General features: G+C 42.3%; 1 protein-coding gene across 2 annotated transcripts in view; it reads left to right on the forward strand.

Moving 5' to 3' along the window:
* NOS1 (nitric oxide synthase 1) overlaps positions 1–21,590 on the forward strand; it is a 148,117-nt gene that overhangs the window by 39,719 nt on the left and 86,808 nt on the right. For both annotated transcript variants that reach the window (XM_043966167.1, XM_043966157.1), the window contains exon 3: positions 18,403–18,529. In XM_043966167.1, coding sequence (XP_043822102.1) covers positions 18,403–18,529 — 127 coding nt within the window. The remainder of the gene's footprint in view (positions 1–18,402; positions 18,530–21,590) is intronic.

Raw genomic sequence — 21,590 nt, forward strand, 5'->3', positions numbered from 1 at the left:
GCAGGTGTGTGTACATGTGTATTTCAGCCTGGTAACCCAGAAACCAGGTTTCCCTGCCCCACTTACCTGGGAATGTAGCCAGCCAGCTCAGCCATGTCCCATGAAGAGTTAGGAAGTAGGTCCCAACAAGGGGCATGGTAGTGGGCAAGAGGGGATGGTGTGTGACTGGAGAAATAGAGCCAAACTTTTGGGTATGAGGGGGCTAATATTTACCTAGTACTCCTCTCCTTTATGTAGTAGACATGGGAGAAGGTGAGAAAGAATGAGAGACCTGTTACAGAAAAAAAAATTCTAATGTTTAAACCTCTGCCCAAATGGACTGGGCTGTCAATCAGTCAATAAGTATTTATTAAGCACCAATTATGTGCCAGGCATTGTGCTAACTGCTGGGGATACAAAGAAAAGCCAAAGACAGTCCCTGCCCCCAAGGAAGTCATTGTGATACTGCCTGCCTAGTTCTCCCTGGCTGCATGCTGAGGGTTCCACCCTTGTAGGGAGATGAATGATCTACCCCAACACCTCCTCTACTCATGACACACAATGAGCCACTTCATCAATATTTGTTGTGCTGTATTTGTAACTGGACAGGAAGGGATGAGAAGCCTGATATATGAAACCACTTCCTAATGAGCTATTCATAAATGAAACACACCAACCCCCAGGAGGTCAGTCAACCAACAAGCATTTAGCACAACAAATATTGATGAAGACCCTAACTTTGGAATAGTTTGTCTCAACTGAATACACTCACATAGGGACACTGGGAGAAGGGGTCTGTGCTAAGTGCTGGGGATTTGAAGAATGACAAAAACATCCCCTGCTCTCTAGGCATTCACAAGGGGAAACAACATGCAAACTATGTACATTCCAGATCTGGACAGTGGGAGGTAATCTCAGAGGAAAGACCCTGGTGGGGGAGAGGACATCAGGAAAGACCTTCTTCATAAAGTTGGAATTAGCTTCTCCTTCACCAGAGGTCTTCAAGCAAAGACTAAATGACTTCTTGTCAGGTATTTTATATTTAGATTGTAAGCTCTTTGAGGGCAGGGGCTGACCTTTGTCTCTTTGTATCCCCAGCACTTAGCCCAATGCCTGGCACATAGTAGGTGCTTAATAGATGTTCATTCATTGATTGACAGTAGGGATTCTTTTTCAGGTACAGGTTGGACTGGAAAGGATATGAAGTCCCAACTCCAAAATTGTATGATCTCATTTCCTGTATTCCAACCCTCTACCATGGGGATAAAATGTGGTTGAATCAAATGCCTTCTTGTAGTCAGAGGATCTGGGTTCTAATGACACCTCTGAGGTTTATTACCCATTAGGCCCTGGGCAAGTCCTTTCACTTTCCTGGTCCTCAGTTTCCTTATCTGTAAAATGAAGATGTTGATCTAGATGGTTGCTGAGGTTCCTTCTAGTTCCAGATCTATAGTCCTATGAACCATGTCTAAACCTGCATCCCTGGCACTCATCACTCAAAAGCAAGAGTAAAATCAATTAATCAACTAGCATTTATTAAGTGCCTACTGTATACCAGACTCTATGACTATGGATTGAGGACAAAAAAGCCATGAAACAGTCTCTGCCCTCACTTCTTCCTCTTGATTTAACTGGCTTCCTTTAAGACTCAGCTCAAGTCCCAACTTCTGCCTTTCCTAGTCCTCTCTCACAGCTGGGACCTTTCTCTAAGATCACTTCCCATCTACCCTGTATAGATCTTGCATGTACCTAGTTGTTCACTTATTATTTCTCCCATTAGAATGTGAGGTCCTTGAAGGCAAGGACTGTTTTTGCCTTCTTTTGAGTTCTTAAAAACTTGTCACAATGCCTGACACATTTACTAGGTAATCATTAATAGGTAAGTACCTTTTAAATGTATGTTGATTAACAAGAGAAAAACCAAACACAACAGTTTACCTTGACCTAGTCCTTTTTCACTGAAATAGGGACCAAATCCAGGTCAAATCTTTCACGGGGTGGGAGAGGGCATAATAGACAGAAAGAGGGTGTTAGTCTAGGCTACAAGAGAGCTGACTGACAACCAGGGCAAGATTTCCCTCTAGGGAATGATCCCAATGCCCCTGGGCAGCAGACCCCTTCCACCAATTTCCCTATGTGATTGCATTCAGTTGAGACAAACTATTCCAAAGTTAAGGTCTCTTGTAATTATCCTGGCTGTCTTCCAAGTCTCATTAAGTTGAACTAAATTACAAAACCACTTTAGAATTGAGAATTAAAGGTCTGGACCATATGATTTCCAGGAGGCACAGAAAGAGCACTCTTCTTCAAAGCCTACTCACTTGGCAGCCACTAAGGGAGAGCACAATTCAGCCTACAAAAGATCAGCTCTCATTTCACACTCCTTCCTTGCATCCCCATCCACCCTACAACCTGTCCCAGTGACTTTCTAAGGAAAGAATGAATCCAAAAATGAACCTCTATCTTTCTATATATGGAGTAGTTAGCTCTTCCAACTCCACAGCCATGATCCCTTTTGGCATCCAGTGTCCTATTCTAAGAAGTGTAACCAATAATACTCCTCCTTCCCTACTTTACTCCCCAAGGCAGCCGTGACCTTCCCTGAAGCATCCTGGGAGAACATCTGACTATATGCTCCTCAGGATTCTTTGTTTCCTGAATTCTCATTCACCAAAGGAATTCAGGTGGATACCAGATGATCATTGTCAGTGATATTTTTTCCATTTTATTTTTCAATTTGTTTTCTCTTCCTGTGTTTCTTTCCCCTCCTCCATTTGAAAAGAGAAAAACAAGAAAAAATAAAAGCCTTGTAACAAATATGCTAAGTTCAAAGTGTGGGGGGGGGTTATGAAGAGGGAATTAAAGGGAAAAAAAGAAATGATGACTTGGATCTGGAGGAAGAGATGAAAAGAGGAGAAAGGAAACTGATTGCATAAAGCATAGAGCCAGATGCTAAGCATACTTTTCTTATCACCCTTTTTTTGTAAAAAGAGGGCAGGGAGCAAAGAGAGGAAAAAGTCCACAAGAATAGTATGGAGGGTGATGAACAAGTAAGAACCATAACTATGAATGTGAATGGGGTGAACTCACCCCTAAAATGGAAGATAATAGCAAACTGGCTGGTGAAGTTTTCAAGGAGAGTCTTGGTCAAAAATAAGTTGGACTAAGATGGCTCTGAAATTCCTTCATCTCTGAGATCCTACAATAAGGTAGAGTATACTTGCATGGAAGGATCACTTCGGTCTAGATTCAGAGAATCTACTTCAAATTATACCTGAGACATGTACTAACTGTATGGTCTTGGGTGAGTGATGTAGCCTCAGTTTCTTCATCTGTAAAAGAAAGAAGGGATCAGGGATTCTTAACCATTTTTGTGACATGGACCTCTTTGGCAACCTGTGGAACCCTTCTCAAAATGATGTTTGTAAATGTGTAAAATAAAAAAAGATTACAAAAGAAACCAAATATATGAAAATACAGTTATCAGAATTCACCAAAAAAAAGTTGAACCCCCCCCAAATATATACATGGAACTATGTTAAGGACCCCTAGACTAGAGAAGCTCTCTTTCTACTTTATATCTATGGTCCTGTGAGCCACTGAATTCTATCTCTCGGCTTATTCCTACGTGACATAATGCCCTTTCCATCATCCTACCTTAAACTTCAATGGGACACTGCTCTTTTGAGTATAAGTAGCAAAAATAGCTATTTAAGGGGAAGCTGTGTTTAGATTGTGACTAACTCCCATTAAGCTTTTCAAAGTGAGTTGTATCAAAGGAGTACGATATTTGGTGAGAATTTCTTGTGATACGAAGACCTCTGATTTGTAATAGGGAGAGATAGATTTTAATCCTATACTGTTTGTCTTGACATCAGTCACTCTCCTTCTCAACAGCTAGGTGGTGAAATGAATAGAGCTCTGGGCCTCAGGAAGACATGAATTCAACTGGGACCTCAAACATTTATTAGCTATGTGACCCTGGGCCAAGTCACTTTTTTCTCTGTCCACCTTTGTTTCCTCATCTGTAAAATGAGGATAATACCCACCTCCCTAACTTGTTATGAGGATCAAATGAAATAATACTTGTGATCAAATGAGATAATATTAGTACATTGCCTGGCACTTAGTAGGTGCTTAATAAGTGCTTGTTTCCTTCTTTCCTTCCCCATTTCCTCCTCCGTAAAAATGGGGTGGAGAGTTAGGAGGGGGAAGTTGAACTAAGTGACTTCAATAGACCCTTTTAGCTCTAGATTCTTGGATATCCTATTTTCTCTGGCTGTTCAGGATAAATCTTTAAGGACCCAAATGATTGTCTGGTAGTGAAAACTATAGGCTTTGCAGGCAAACTGAGTCTGAGAAGGTGAGATTTTCATTATTCAGACACTGGTAGTAGAGGGAAAAGTCCCTAAAGTCCCAACTACTTATAGAAAGCTGGGTAAAAGGTATTCAGCTTTACAATCAAACTTCCCCTGGACATGTCCTTGTAATATCTGTCTATTTTAAGTCAGATTTAAATCTAGAAGAAGCCCCAGAAGTAAACTAATCCAACCTCCTCATTTTATAAATGAAGAAACTGAGGCAGACAGAGGAGAAGTGACTTGCCCAAAGTCACACAGCTAGTAAATGGCAAATGTGGAATTTGAATGCAGATCCTCCAGACTGAGTGTTCTTTCCACCAAACTGTGCTGCTTCCCTGAATTTGGGAAGAGAAGTAGTAAAGTGGATTAACTGTAACATGGCCAAGCCATCAGACTGGAGCCACTGATGGGAGGCATGCTGTCTGTCTGGCCCTGTTTCCCAGAGACAGGTCACCCTGAACCATCCCAGAATATGTTGGGGGTGGAGCTGGAACAGCAGTCCTGGAGTCATTCAAAGGCAAAGACATTATGGTGGAGCTTGCTCTTCCCTCCCCCCCATCTCTCTCTCTCTCTCTCTCTCTCTCTCTCTCTCTCTCTCTCTCTCTCTCTCTCTCTCTCTCTGCCCCCCTCTCCTTATTTGATCTTTTTTTTCTCTACCCTTTGAAACAGGGAACAAAGTGTGATGAAGCTTATAAATAGATTTGAAATCAGGAGACTTGAGTGTGACATCAGGGTCTTCCACCTTGCACATTAGCCTCTCTGAGACTATTTTCCTATCTGTGAAATGGAGGTAATAGTCCTTAGATAGCTCACAGAATTGGTATTTAGAAACCAATTTTAAAGTATAAAATGGGAGGAAGGGAGAGAGGGAGGGAGGGAGAGAGGGAGGGAGGGAGGGAGAGAGAGAGAGAGAGAGATATTCTTGAATGTTTTTAGCTAGGCACATCAATGGTGAGCTTCATGAAAGAAATGACCCCTGATCTGAACCTTGAATAATAGAAGGATTTCTGAAAGGTAGAGATGAACACTAGGTGAGCATCCCAGGCTTGGCTTTTGGTCTATGTAAATGCATAGGGATGGGGGAAAATAGGACCAATTCTGGAAATCACTAGTATCTCTAGTTAAAATAGAATGTTTTGAGTCTATTAAAATGAGGATGTAGAATAATCCTAGAGTAGTAAGTTGTGGAGTGCTCTGAATTCGATACTAAGAACGTGTATTTTATCCAAGTGGAGAATGTTATCAGGAAAAATGTATTGATACATTCTCTTCAATTTAGAAGGCAGTTAGATAGCACAGTGGATACAGCACTGGCCCTGGAGTCAGGAAGACCAGAGTTCAAATGTGACCTCAGACAATAGCTGTGTGACCCTGAGCAAGTCACTTAACCCCAATTGCCTCAGTTTCCTCATCTGTGTAATGAGCTGAAGAAGGCAAACCACTTCAGTCTCTTTGCCAAGAAAACCCCAAATGTGGTTACAAAGAGTTAGACATGACTAAAATGACTTAACTTCAACTTTAAGGGTTGCCTTGGGCTACCAGGAGGTTACATGACTTGCCTAGAGGCAGACAGACCATGAGTGTTGGAAGAAGACTTGAACCCAGGTCTTTATGACTCTGCAGCTAGCTCTCTAACCAATGACTCTCCATGGAGCCTTTGCATTAAAGAACAACATCCGTCCTTTGTGCTTTTCATTCCGGGAGTCTGGCCAACTAAGCATTTAAGTGGTTTGTGCTGATATATTCAGGAATGATCTTAGTAGAGATGTGGAAAAAGAAATACAGAGAGGCATCTATTCAAGAGACTGATGGAAGAAGGTGCAGAGTCAGACCCCCCTTCTTCTGTGCCCTTAGAGAGTGTGGTGTAATGGGAGGGGAAATAACCACAACAGGGAATCAGAGGACCTTAGTTTAACATCCCAGTTCTCTTACTTGCTGAAATATAAGGACCTTGAAATCAGGGATTAGTTATTAATTCTTTGTATCCTCAGTACCTACTGTAAAATCCTAGCACATAATAGGCACTTTTTGAAATATTCATTAGTGATTGCTATTTGGGTGTCTTTGGCCAAGTTACTTCCTCTCCCTGGGCCTCAGTTCTGTAAAATGAAGGAAGTGGGACAGGGCTCTGTCATTCTTTCCACATTCTCTCACCTGCTCCCCCACCTTAGGGTATAAACCTGAAAACATCACTCCTCTGCTCAAAAATCTTCAGTAGATCCCTATTGCCTTTGGGGGGGGGGGAGAGAAGAAACTCCTTAGCCTGAAATTTCCACAGAGCCAATAAAGTACTATACTTGGAGTCATTGAGACCTGTGTTTGAATCCTGCCTTTGACATTAAACTGCTTGTGTGGCTTGAGCAAGCCCTTTTTTCTCTGGGCCTCACCTTCCTCATCTGTAAAATGGGTTGATTGGCCCAGAGGTTCTTCTGCACTCAAGTCCTGTCTCAGACAAGTACTAGTTATGTGACTCGGAGGGAGTCACTCAAATTCTCTGAGCCTCAGTTTCCTCAACTATAAAATGAGGAACTTGGTAATTTTCAACATCCCTCCCAGTTCTGAATCTATGATGTTCCATTTACTAGCTATATGACCCCAAACAAGTCATTTAGCTTCCGAGTCTCAGTTTCCTCATCCATGAAATGGCGATACTTAGAGAAATTGCCTTACAAGGCTACCAGGGGGCTCTAATTAGATAATATATATAAAATGTACTAGTGAATCTAGAAGTTCCACTTATCATTAGGGGATTCCTTAGGACCCTTCTGGCCTAAATCCTGTGATCCCAAGTTCATCCTTCTCCCTTTTTCCAAAACAAGAATATGGTCAGTCAGGCGACATTTAATGAAAATCTTGTAGGTGGGTCTCTCCATTCATCTCCAATGCACTTAAATCAACCAGCCCATTTTCGTTAGGTTGCTGCCTAAGACCCAAAGGGATCAGTCACTAAATCAATAAATATTTATTCAATGCTTTCTATGTGTCAAGCACTGTGCTAAGTGCTGGGGATGCAAAAGAGGACAAAAGACAGCACTTTCCTTCAAGGAGCTAACAATCTAATTGTAAGATTGTAGACAGGCTACTTCAGCCATGCCGTTTTGTTTTGAAGCACTGCTAGGTTAAAAGGACCCAATTGTAATCACACCTTCACACCAAACCTTGAGGCGACTTTCCATTCATAGACAATCTGCATCGACCAAATGGGAGCCATTCTTGTTGTGTCTGTACCATCTTCTTTTAGGAGCAGTTGTATCTTTTCTTCACCCATGACATTTCTAGGATGGCCTTTATCCTCTGGGACTTGGTTGGATCTCCCAGTACACTGCCTGAGCTTTTTCATCTGGAACTCATGTATCTTCACTTTTCACTCAAATCTCCTTGGTAGCATGGAAGCCACACTCCACCCAACACCAAGATGCATGTTGTTAGTAACAAGTGAGGGTGGGGAATTGTGCTTCAGAGATGAGTTTCTGTGGCTACTCATACCTGGTTTATAGAAGGAGCAAGCATCTAAGTTAGTCTTGTATTGCCTTCAATGCTGGTGTACCCTAGTTAGACCAGCCCAGTTTTGGAGAGAATCCCAGTACAATATGTGGAATCGTGTGAAAGTGAGCAGCAGGTAAGACTTAAAGAAGCCCTTGGTGGTGATAGACTGGGTCTTTCCCATCTGTCCTTCTTTGTGTTTTTCTGTATAATGCTGACTGCTCTGCCTCCAGAGAAGGTAGTCAGGAGCTCATAAGATGTGGCTGTGTTTCCTTGCCTATCTCATGGGATCTACACTCTGGCCATATGCTCCTCCAGAGCCAGGGCAGAATGTAACTGAGAGGGGAATCTGAGCATCAGTGACACGTTCTGTGGATTTCACAACACAGCTCCTCTTCCCGCTTGGCTAAATCTTCTATCGCTGGGAAAGATTACCCAGCAGTAGTCATCTTTGTGACTCATGAAGTTGGGAGGACATTCAGACAGCACTTTCAGCTTCACAGGATGATACATTTAGTGCTGGAAGGGACTTATGGCTCATCAAATCCAGCCCCCTTGTTCTATAGATGAGAGAAGGGAGGCCTGAAGAGATGAAATGTCTTGCCCAAGACCACATAGCAAGTTAGTGGTGGAGCCAGAATTCGAACTCAGGTCTCTCCCCCCTTTTGTGGCCAAATTCCTTGAGAAGACCCTCTATGGGGCAGCTAGGTGGTGCAGTGGTTAGAGCACTGGCCCTGGATTCAGAAAGACCTGAGTTCAAATCCGGCCAAAGACACTTGACACTTACTAACTTTGTGACCTTGGGCAAGTCACTTAACCTTCATTGCCCCACAAAAAATTTTAATTTTTTTTAAATAAATAAAGAGAAGACCCTCTACAATAGCTGCCTCTGCTCCCTTTCCTCTCAATCTCTTCTTAATTCTCTACAGTCTGGCTTCCAACTTCATCAGTTGGCCAAAACTTCTCTCTCCAAAGTGACCAGTGATCTTAGTTTCCAAATCCAATGGCCTTTTCCCAACCCTCCTTCTCCCTGACCTTCTGTAGCCTTTGACACTATTGATCACTCTCTTCTCTCTAGGTTTTTGGGACACTGTTCTCTCCTGGTTCTCCTTCTACCTGTCTGATTGCTCCTTCTCAATATCCTTTTCTAGGCCATCATCCTGCTGTGTCTGAGGCCTTCTTCTTTTCTCCCTCTATACTGTTACACTCGGTTATAGCACTCTAATTTTTTATTTGAGTCATTTTTTGTGGGACAATGAGGGTTAAGTGACTTTCCCAGGGTCACACAGCTAGTAAGCGTCAAGTGTTTGAGGCTGGATTTGAACTCAGGTCCTCCTGAATCCAGGGCTAGTACTTTATGCACTGCACCACCTAGCTGCCCCCCTGATCTGAGTTTACATCCTCTCCCAGACACTTATGATCTATGTGATGCTAGCTAGTCACATGATCTTTCAGCCACCTCATCCTTAAAATGAGAGTTGGATTCAGTGACCTCTAGGGTTCCTTCCAGTGCTAAATCTATTATCTAATCATTAGACAAATCCTTGAAATCTTTGTACCTTGGTCCTGCCAGATCTTGTGTTCTCCTGGCATAAATTTCAAGTACCCAGGGTCATGTTGGCCCATGCCAAGAAGAGGCACCAAAGGAGGGCTCCAGTGACTCTTGCCAAATAACCCAGATATTTAGTAGAGACAGCTGCAGCCAGTAGATTTCGATTTGAGAGACCCAAGCCCTATAGTGGATTCTATTCTTGACTCTCCATAGAATCCAAAGAAAACGGCTTACCCTGAAAGCATCCCTGCTCTCCCGTGAGAATGTAATCCACATGAGGGCAGGGACAGTGGTGTTACACTTCCTTTTGTGTCCCCAGAACATCTCACAGTGCCTGGCACACAGTAAGCACTCAATAAATGTTTGATGACTAATTGTGTCCTCTTCCATAGAATAGTGATATCCTCCATTCTACCTGGCAGAGAGGAGGCCAGGAATAGTGGATAGAGTGATAACCCTGGGTTCAAGTCCCATTTCTGACACTGAACTGGTTATGTGACCAGATACAAGTCACTCCAAGCCTAAGACTTATCTCTTGAGTTATAGGTTTGCTTTGATCTGCGTCAACATTCACCATTGAAGCAAAGTTCTTTGATGTATTGATTATACAAAAATAGAAAAATAAGTAAGTTGCTGTTAGCAAATTTGTTTTTATATGCTATGTAAACCTTTATAATTAGTATATTCAGACTAATTAGGGGTGGATGGAGGAAAGGCGGTGGTCCCAGTAGAGACAGTATGGTGTTGAATGGTCCAGGATGTTAATGCTTGTAGTTGCTACTTCTCAAGGCTATTATTTGGTAAAATTGAATAATATGTGTAAAATATGTGTGTGCTATCAATTATTATTATGAGAGAAGTGAATTGACTTGCTTAAGGCCACAGATCTAGTAAGTGACAGGACAATGTTCAAACCTAGGTCCTCTGATGAAGAATAGTGCCCATATGACCTCTTCCATTACGGATTCACATTCTTAGAGCTCAGTAACTAACTCAGAGACTGTATGATCTAACCTCTACCTAAACAAAAATTCCTTCTACAATATCCCTAAAAAGTCACTATTTTGTCTTTGCTGGAAGCCCTCCAGTGACTGGGAACTCACTATCTCCTGAGATGTCCCTCCCTGGACTTGAGCACACCACAGCTTGCAGGCCTGATTGAGTCTATCATGAGTCCTGTTCCTGACCAAGCCTTACACCTCTGCTATCACCTTACAGTCAGGGTCGCATGTATGAAAGATCGGGAACAAGCAAGCTGTTATTAAACCCAACACAGTCCTTCTTTGCATGCTCCATTTCAGACCTGCCTACAGCAATGTTGCTCCAACATTTATTGCTTGACACCAGGGTGCAATTAGTTATTGTGCAAACCAAGCAAAATTAACCCTGATTTCAGCTGACTGCTCCTTACTGCCCTGCCTCCTGGAGACAGGGGAACTGAAGCAAGATCTTCTCTCCCTGCAGCATCCAGTCTCCCATTCTATGTTTCCCTACTCTCTCACGGGCTTGTGTCCTGTAATTTTAAAGTCAAAGGATATGAACTCTGGAAGGGATCTAGGAGAGAGTCTCTAAACCAAAGGTGCTTAACCTTCTTTGTTTCCCGGACCTTTTGGGTAATCTGGTGAAGAGCCCCTTCTTAGTCCAAGCCATACACCAAAGAAATCCCCCATTCAAACCTACCCAACTCTGCTTGAAAACCTTCAATGAGAAGAGGCCCTCATCTCTTGGGGCAGCCCATTCTACTTTTGGATAGCCCCAATTTTGACAAGATTTCCCAATAGCAAGACTAAATTTGTTCTTAATGGAATTCACCCATTGCTCCTGGTTCTGCCTTCTTGCAGTGATTCAGAACAAGTCTAATCTTAAATGCATAAGATAAACTACACAGATTTTCAAAGTAACTCAGCTATGTTGAAATACAGTTATTAGAAACATTAGGTTTGGGGCAGCTAGATGGCACAGTGGTAAAGCACCGGCCCTGGATTCAGGAGTACCTGAGTTCAAATCCAGCCTCAGACACTTAACACTTACTAGATGTGTGACCCTGGGCGAGACACTTAACCGCAATTGCCTCACTAAGAAAAAAAAAACAATTAAAGAAACATTAGGTTCACTGTCTCCAAGTTAAGAACTTCTGTTAAACATCCCCCCTCCATCAATCAATCAATCCATTAAAAAACCTTTTATTAAGCACCTCCTTATGCCAGGTGTTATAAAGTTGAAGGATGTGAATCTTGGAAGAGTTCTTAGAGAGATTCTCTAGAGCAAGGATTTTGTGCTTTCTGTGAGTCCCTCAAAGGACAGCTTGATGAAGCCTAGTGTAAAGAAGTAATTGTTATTTGAGGTTTTTATGCCTCAGCGCACACTGGCCTGGGGCTCCACAAACTGCACGGTGCTCCACCCATGGCGCTGGCACCTCACATCATCACCACTCGCTGATGCCTACATGAGCCTGGCAAAATTATAATGATTGGAAGCCTAGTGAGGGCAGTCATGTGACCGTCAGAGTGGCCATCCCATTGGCTGGGGCTGTGTGGGGTTTTTCTGGAATTGGGGGAGGAGAATTGGGCATTCTAGCGGGAAGCTGGAAGGTGACAGGCATTAGGCTGCATATTCTCAACTGATTCCTGGGTGGTGTCATCTTTTCAGGTTATATAATTTCCCTTTCCCCATTTTATTTCCTTTCCCTTGATCCTACTGATCCTGTTTGTGTGTTTTTTTTTAAGTTCGTTCTTGTTAAAATAAATCCTGTTCTGTTTTGAGGGAGGCTGCCGGTCTCCTTCCTTGCCCCAATATTGCAGCAAGCCACTTAGCTAACACTCCCCAATTAAAAATTGGTCCCCACACTAGAGACAGAATCTTCCTCAGAATCAAAATAAATATGTAGTATTGCAAAAGTTAAATGGAAATACGATTAACAAAATATTTTAAATGGGTTCACAGACCCCAGGTTAAGGACCCCTTCTCTTTAGGAATCCTCTACTCTGACTTGTTCATGGACAATTTGCTCTGATTATCTTCCCCTTCAACAGACATGCCACTGACACTTGGTACAAGAGCCACTCAGGGAATGTTAACAGAGGACATTCTGAAGAGAGGAAAACAGAATGTTCTTTCTCACAACTGAAAACATCTCTGAGAGTGAGAAAGAACCCTGTGATTCCTCCCTGGAGGGCTTCAAGCAAGGGCTGAAATACCACTTGTCCTTGTTGGTCAGGGACAGATTAGATGAGATGGTCTGTGAAATACCTTCCAGCTTGGACATAGCCTCACCATACTCAACCCTCATCAGACCCCAACTGAAGTACTGGGTTCAGTTCTGGGCATCATAATTTAGGGACAACATTGATGAAGCTGGACAGTGTCCAGCGGAAGGAAACTCAGATGATGAAAGGCTTTGAGTCCATGACATCTAAGGAATGGATGAAAGAACTGGGTATGGTCAGCCTAAGGAAGAGAGGAGTCTGGGGAAACATGGTAGCTGTCTTCAAGTGTATGAAGGGCTGACATGTGGAGGAAGGTTTGGCTTATCCTCTTTGGCCCCAAAGATGGCGGAACCAGAAGCAATGGGTTAATGTTAGCAAGAAGCAAATTTAAGCTTGATGTCAGGAAACCTTATTAAAAGTTAGAGCTGTCCAAAAGTAGAACGGACTGCCCCAATAGGTAAGGTGCTCCCTCTCCTTGGAGATCTTTAAGCAGAGTTAGATAAGTTAGAGTGGGGGTTCCTTTGGTTGGACTTAGATAGTCACTGAAGTTCTTTCCAATTGGTAAAGTTTGTAATTCTGTGGTCCTGTAATTCAATGAATGCATAGAGGACTAGTCTTGGAATAAGGAAGCCCTTGATCCATGTGTCTCAGACACATACTAGGTCTCCAAGCTTGAACAAGTAACATAATGGTACCCTCTCTCTGTGAATTACTTCCTATGTATCCTGCATATAGCTTGCTTGTATATATTTGCTTACATATTGTCTCCTCCATTAAATTGTATAGTCCTTGAGGACAGAGACTGCCTTCTGACTCTTTATATCCTTACCACTTAATACAGTGCCTATAACATAGTAGGCACTTAATAAATCTTCTGTCCCTGTAACATCTAGACACATGTTCGAGGTCTTCCTACTCACGGGTAGGGTTTTGTCCTAGAACTGTAAAGTCTAAACATCTCAACTCTGGGAAGTAGCTCGGAGAAATCTTCTTCACCTTTTTGTGTCCTGCACCCCCTTAGTAGTTCAGGTGAACCCATCAAGCCCTCCTCAGAATATCTTTAAATGCATAAAATCCACAGAATGGCAAGAGAAACTAATTATATTGGAATCATTCTCAAAATTGTTTTAATAATGATGTTTTTAGGGGGCAGCAAGGTGGTGCAGTAGATAAAGCACCAACCCTGGATTCAGGAGGACCTGAGTTCAAACCTGATCTCAGACACTTGACACTCACTAGCTGTGTGACCTTGGGCAAGTCACTTAACCCTCATTGCCCTGCAAAAAAAGATGTTTTTAAGCATTTAGACATTAAAACAAATCATTAAACATATTCATGGGCCCCAAGTTAAGCCGCTCCTAAATTAATCAAATAATCAATGAATCAAAAATGTTATTAATCATCTCCTATTTACCAGGCACTGTGGTAGGTACCAAAGATTCAAAGACAAAAATCAAATCCTCAAGTAGCTTACAATCTAGCCAAGACTGGGGGTGGGAGAACGACATGTGCACATATAGGAATATCCAAAATATGTACAAAATTGAGGCAAGATGATTTGGTGGGGGTAGAGGGGAAGCATTAGTAGCTGGGGAGATCAGAAAAGATCCCCCTGCCTTCCTGTGGGGGATGAGCGGAGCCTTGAAAAAAAATAGAGTTTCTCAGAGTTGCAAATAAGGCATGGGTGACAGCCAGCCAATATGACAGCACAGACATAGGAGATGAACTGTCATGTAGAAAACACCGGCCATGCTTGTCATCCCTAGATACCACTGACTTATGAAGCATCTTAGATTGAGTCACTAAGAGAATGGCTTGAGTGGACTTTTTGAAGAAGGTGAAACAAAACGTTCTCTCTGACAATTACAAATGTCTCTAAGAATAAGGAAAGAATCCTAGGATTGATTCTTCCCTAGAGGACCTCAGGCACAAGCTAGATGGCCACTTCTCCTGTATGCTGAAGCAGACTCTTGGTCAGGTACAAGGTGGATGGGACGGTCTCAGATCTCCTTTCCAACTCTAACATTCTCAATTCTAGGATCCTATAAAATGGAAAGAATTTTAAATTTGGGCTATTATAGGGTAGTCAAGTCAACAAGCATTTATTAATAATCTACGGGGCAGCTAGGTGGTGCAGTGGATGGAGCACCGGCCTTGGAGTCAGGAGTACCTGGGTTCAAATCTGGCCTCAGACACTTAACACTTACTAGCTGTGTGACCCTGGGCAAGTCACTTAACCCCAATTGCCTCCCTAAAAAAAAAAAGGAATCTACTAGGTTCCAGGAGCTGTGCTTAGCACTAAGAATATAAATACATGAAGAAAGAAATTTTAAAAAAAACCAATCCTTACCCCTAAAGAGGGAAGCTAGGTGGTGCAGTGAATAGAGTGCTGGGCCTGAAGTCAGGAGGACCTGAGTTCAGATCTGTCCCAGACACTCTCTGGGTGTGTGATCTTGGACAAGTCACTTTTTGCCTCATTTCCTCATCCGTAAAATGGACTGGAGAAGGAAATGACGAACCATTCTAGTATCTTTGGCAAGAAAACCCCAAAATGGGGCCAGGAAGGGTTAGACATGAGTGAAAAACAATTACAGCCTCAAGAAACATATAGTCTAATGGGGAAAGACAACACATGACAACAGTTAAAAAGTGGGGATGGGGGGAGATACCCACACAGGCTCATGGTAGAGAAAGCCTCTATAGAGTCAAGCTTGGTGCTATCTGGAGAGGAACAAAGGCATGACTTCCTTAACACTGTCCTTAAAATGGAGGTTCTGAGAGGGATCAGACTTGGCAAGAGGAAAGTGGGAGAAAGGATATTGTAGAGATTTTGAGTGTTCTCACTAGTCATCCCTCGTAATTTCACCCTCTTCCCCATTTTATACTCTGAGTGCCTTGAACTACTCTATCTTAGAATTTTCTCTGCTTAGTCCCAGAGAAGTATTCTTTACCTCTGCTTAATGTAAAGAAAAAGTTGGCAATGATTGGTAACAGTTTCCAAGTAGAACAGACTGCCTCAGGAGGCAGTGGGTTGTGCCTCACTGGAGGTCATCACCCTAAGGCTGGATAAACATCTGTCGGGGTCAATATACAAGGGATTATTTTTCAGATATAGGTTGGATTAGATCAGTGGTTCCTTTTTAGAGGTCCTCAAACCTCTTGGGGTTTGCAATGATGGTCCAAGGGGTCCATGCTAAAAATTATTTAATGGTACTTTCAGCAGTAAATAATTATAGAATATTTTGAGGGGCATATTAAATTACCCTGGAGTTTCACAACAAATCTTTTTTTTTTCTTTTTGAAAGGGGTTCATGGAACAAAAAATGTTGGGAATCACTAGACTAGATGGTCACTGGAGTCACTTCCAGATCTTAGAATCAATCAATAAACACTTATTAGATACTTACACGGGGGAAAGGATTGTGGAGAACTACATTTACGCAACCAAATCTATCCAAACAGCATATAAAGAGGGGGAAGACGTAATGGTTGAGAGGAATAAGGACTTCCTGTAGAATGGGACACTTCAGCTGAGTCTTGAAGGAAGTCAGGGATTCTAGGAGGTGGAGGTGAGGAAGGAGAAAATTCCAGGGATTGGAAATGGCCAGTGCAAAGTCACGGAGGTGAAAGATGGAGCATTTGGGGGGACTTGCCAACCCTTTAATACACTGCACTGAATAGGTGTATCTAATTGTCAGTCAATAAGCATTTAATAATCACCAACTATGTGCCAAGAAGAAGCAGTTAGGTAGTTCAGGGGATAGAGTGCTGGACCTGGAATCAGGAAGACCTGAGTTCAAATCTGGACTCAGACACTAGCTGTGTGACCCTGGGCAAGTCACTGAACCCCAATTGCTCAAAGTCCAGGGCCATCTCCAGCTGTCATTATACATACATACATGCTACATACATACATATCTTGCCCCTAGACCCAAATAGCTCCAGAGCAGAGAGTGAGGCTGGTGACTTTGCATAGCCTTGCTTCACTTAAATCCAGTTCACTCCAAGTCATGACATCACCTCCCAATGTCATGATCTTCTTCCAGAACAAAGGACAAACAACATGACCACGATGACGACCCTGGGCAAGTCACTTAACCTCTGTTTGCCTTAATCCACTAGAGGAAAAAATGGCAAACCACTCTAGTATCTTTGCCAAGAAAATCTCATAGAGTCGGACATGACTGAATGACTTCCAGAATTGGCACTTCAGCATCCTTTTTTTTTTTTTTTGTGGGGCAATGGGGGTTAAGTGACTTGCCCAGGGTCACACAGCTAGTAAGTGTTAAGTGTCTGAGGCCGGATTTGAACTCAGGTACTCCTGAATCCAGGGCCAGTGCTTTAACCGCTGTGCCATCTAGCTGCCCCTTCAGCATCCTTCTAAACGAGAAGGGACCTCAGACATCATCTATCTGGTCATGTGTTCCTTCTGCCTTTAAAGTTAGCATCCTTTGATCATAAACAAAGTTACACCAAATTGAAATGCTTTCCTTTCCTCTGACAATTTACATTTGTTTTATTTCTTTTTAGTTATGATCCTTTATGAGCGACCTGCTCGCAGAGTGAATAACTCACCTTCTAGTAGCAATTGTAGGTTTACTAACCCTTCAAGGCAGCATGTGTTAGCATTATTATCCTGATTATACAGACAAGGAAAAGGAGGCTCAAAGAGGTGATGTTCCCACAATCACATAACTAGCAAAGAGCTAGGACTTGAACCCAGTCTCCTAATGGCAAATCATCCAAAATTGTTTTACACAATGCACCATTTCATCTGGTTCTATGACGAGTCTCTTTAAAATCTGAGAATCCCTTGGCTCCTTCAAGACTTGTCTTAAGTTCCACCTCCTGGGGGCAGCTAGGTGGCACAGCAGATAAAGCACTGGCCCTGGATTCAGAAAGACCTGAGTTCAAATTCAGCCTCAGAAACTTGCCGCTTACTATCTGTGTGACCCTGGACAAGTCACTTAACCCTCATTGCCCCACAAAATAAATAAATACATAAATACATAAATAAATACATAGATAGATAGAATTAAATTTAAACATTTTTTAAAGTTCCACCTCCTTTAGAATCTCTAATCCCCAGCTGCTCCTCATCCCTTCCCCCAAACAATTACCATTTATCTATCATATATATGTATATATATGTGTGTATATAAACACATATATACATATATATGTACATATGCATATATAGTATATGTCAATGTGTTTGCATCTCCCAATGGAGCTCCTTGAGGGAAGACAGCTTCATTCTTTGTCACTGTATACCCAACATCCAGACCTGTGCCTGGCACATAGTGAGTATTTAATAAATGCTTATTGATTGATTGATTGAGTACATGTAACACTCAGTAAAATGTAATGTCCTTGAGAGCAGGGACTTTTTTTTGTCCTTAGCACCTAATAGAGTGCTTGGCACATAACAGGTGCCTAATAAGTGCTTATTCACTAATTGATTGATTCAAGACCATAGAATTAGAAGAAAAAGTTACTAAAAATGAGAGCTGTGCCCAAGTGGGATATGATGGCTTGAGAAGTGGTGGGTTCCCCCTCCTTGGAAGACTTCAAACAGAGGCTAGATGGACACCTGTTGGACATTCTAGTGGAAATTCCTTTCCTGCATGTGAGTTGGGCTAAGATTAGATGAATGCTGAGATCACTTTTGACTATCAAATTTTATGATTCTATGAAAGACTAGCCCCAAAGAGACCTATTCTCAGTCCCTTCAGATTGAGACAGCTCAATAAACCAGCAGTACTTACTGATGTCTTCCCTTCCACCCCCAACCCCTGTTCCCCTGCATTTTCATTTTCAGAGACTTGGAAGGAAAGTCTCACAAGCCTCTGCCACTTGGAATGGAGAATGACCGTGTCTTCAATGACTTGTGGGGGAAGAACAATATGCCTGTTGTCTTGAACAACCCATATTCAGAAAAAGAACAGGTAGGTGTCTTGGCTAATAGGGACTGAGTGCCCTGCATGGAAAAAGTGTTTGATAAATATTTGTCAAATTAAACTGGACTGAACCAAATTGAATTTACACCTAGAGTTTACACCTCATGCACACCCGTGTGCAAACCCAAATAGGTACTTCTAATATGTTTGTTGTATCCAAGTCCACTTCAGAGACCGTGACTTAGATAAAACCCCTGGGATCTGAAATCAAGGACTCAGACTCCAAGCCTAGTCTTCTTCTACTAAATCACACTGCCTCCAGGTTAGTCTCCCCTCCAATCCTTAATCTACCCTATTCAGTTCTGGCTGCCACATTTTAGGAAAAACACAGACCAACTGCAACTGATTCAAGGAAAGGTGACCTGGATGGGGAGGATGCTGGCGGGCATGCCATATCGATCAATTACTCAACATTTATTGAGCACCTACTATGTGCTAAGCTGGGGCTACGGAGACGATCTCGGACCTCAAAGAACTCAGAAGCCCGAAGAGGACTGTCTGAAGAGAAGAGAGGGCCTAAGGGGAAAACCCGATTTTTGTTTTCAAGGTTGTCATATGAAGCAGGATAAGGCTTGTTCTGCAGGAGCAAAGGGTGGAAGTGACAGAGAGTTAGATTTCACATGGATGGCAGGAAAAATAATCTTCTAACAATGGCAGCTGTCCAAAAAGTGAGATGGGCTGCCCCAGGAGGTGATGGGCTACTCGTCCTTGGAGGTACGGAAACAGAAGGTGGAGGACCGTTTGTCATGAATGCTGTAGAGGGGGGTGGCTAGGTGGTGCAGTGGATAAAGCACTGGCCCTGGATTCAGGAGTTCCTGAGTTCAAATCTGGACTTAGACACTTGAAACTTACTGGCTGTGTGACCCTGGGCAAGTCACTTAACCCCCATTGCCCCGCAAAAAAAAAAAAAAAAAGAATGCTGTAGAAGGAGCTCTAGTTCAAGTAGGAGGTTGGACTAGATGCCTGTTGAGGCCCCAAAGAGAGTACTAGGTGGGGAGTCAGGAAGACCTGAGTTCAAATCCTGCCTCAGACCCTTACTAGCTATGGTTGTTGCTATTGAGTCATTTCAGTTATATCTGACCCTTTGTGACCCCATTGGAGGTTTTCTTGACAGAGATACTGGAGTGTTTTGCCATTTCCTTCTCTAGCTCATTTTACAGATAAAGAAACTGAGGCAAAGAAGATTAAGCGACTTGCCCAGGATCACACAGCTAGTAAATGTCTGAGGCCAGATTTGAACTCAAGAAGATGGGTCTTCCTCCCTCCAGTCCCTGTGCTCTATCCACTGGGTCACCTAGCTGCCCTTTACTAGCTATGGGCTCCTGGACAAATCACTTGAACTCACCCAGCTTCAGTTTCCTCCTCTGTAAAAATAATACCTGAAGAATCTATCTATCTTTTATAGTTGTTGTGGGCTTATATAAGCCTCAGAATTTTTTGTTCCATGAGTGAAAAAACAAGCTGACCAAGTTTTGGTATGTAACTAATGTACCTTGCTTTTGGTTTGGTGTACCTAGCTCTGGATAAGTATTTATAGGAGTTTAAGACTGGATCTGTGATTCCATTGGCACAGGGACCTTCCAGAGGAGGAAACTCCCTCTACAGGTACAGATCAGCAACTTTTTTGCAATTATTGATAGTTGCCCAAAGCACTGAAGGGTTATGACTTGCTCAGGGTCACAAATACAACTTTTGAAAACTAGGTCCAAAGGACTATAGTATTATTTATCTTCTAGGGTTGTTATGGAGAGCAAATGAGAACATGTGTGTATGTATGTATGTGTGTGTATATATATGTATGTATGTGTGTGTATCACTTTGCAAACCATAGGGTGTTATGTGTCAGTTATTATCATTATTGTTTGAGGAACTGGAGCAGCTAGAAAGTTCAGTGAATAAAATGCGAGGAAGACTCATCTTCCTAGTTCAAATCTGGCCTCAGACATTTCCTAGCTGCATGACCCTGAGCAAGTCACTTACCCTGTTTGCCTCAGTTTCCTCATCTGTAAAATGAGCTGGAGAAGGAAATGGCAAACCACTCCAGTATCTCTGCCAAGAAAACCTGAAATGGGGTTTCGAAGAGTCCTACATGACTAATTGACTAAACAACAGCAACAATTTGAGGAACTGAGACTGGATTTATGTTTTAACTAGTGTAGGGAAGTAATGAACAAACTCCCTCTAACAAGAGCCCATTCCCACCTTCTCTGAAATCTTAGGTTGGTGCCTGGGGCACTGAGAGGTGCTTGCCCAGGGTCAGATAGTATGTGTCAGAGGTGGAGCTTTAGCCCAAATAATTCTGACTTTAAGGCTGGCTCTTTATCCATTACTCCAAGGTTTAGTCTTATTAATTAGGACAGAGGTCTCAAGATATGAAACCATTCATCTGTAGAAAGCAAATAGGTATCTAGAGATAAGATTTGAACCCAGATCTCCTCAATTTCCAGTCCAATGAGCTAGCTTCTACTATCATCTCAGCTATTTTATTGCAGCACTCTCACATGCACGATTGATGGGAAACAACCTTAGCTCAGCTCATTTATGCCTCTGGTGAAAATTTTAAAGCTGATAAATGCCATTTTTTTCTGTCAGCCTAGTGAAAACTTGGTTTTTTGCATGATATTGGTTGGGGTGGAGTCCTTACATGGTTTTCTCCAATGACTAGTGGCATCCCATTGGAGCATCCTGTTCCCATCTCTATAGGGGCCTGCCCTAAGAAAGGGGAGAGAACTATGACTGCCTAGAAACATTTATTTTCTGATGATAATTGATCAAATTAACTAATGGTTTGTCATTTTATTGGGTTTTTTTAAAATAAAATCAGCTTCCAGTTTTATTTATTAATTCAATGGTTTTCTTACTTTCAATTTTATTAATCTCTCCTTTGATTTTTAGGATTTCTAATTTGGTGTTTAGTTGGGGATTTTTAATTTGTTCATTTTCTAGTTTTTTTTTCAGTTGCCTGCCCAATTCATTGATCTGGTTTTTCTCTATTTTATTGATGTAAGCAGTTAGGGATATAAATTTTCCCCTAACTACCACATTGGCT

The sequence above is a fragment of the Dromiciops gliroides genome, chromosome 1 (assembly GCF_019393635.1).
Source record: "Dromiciops gliroides isolate mDroGli1 chromosome 1, mDroGli1.pri, whole genome shotgun sequence".
Lineage (NCBI taxonomy): Eukaryota > Metazoa > Chordata > Mammalia > Microbiotheria > Microbiotheriidae > Dromiciops > Dromiciops gliroides.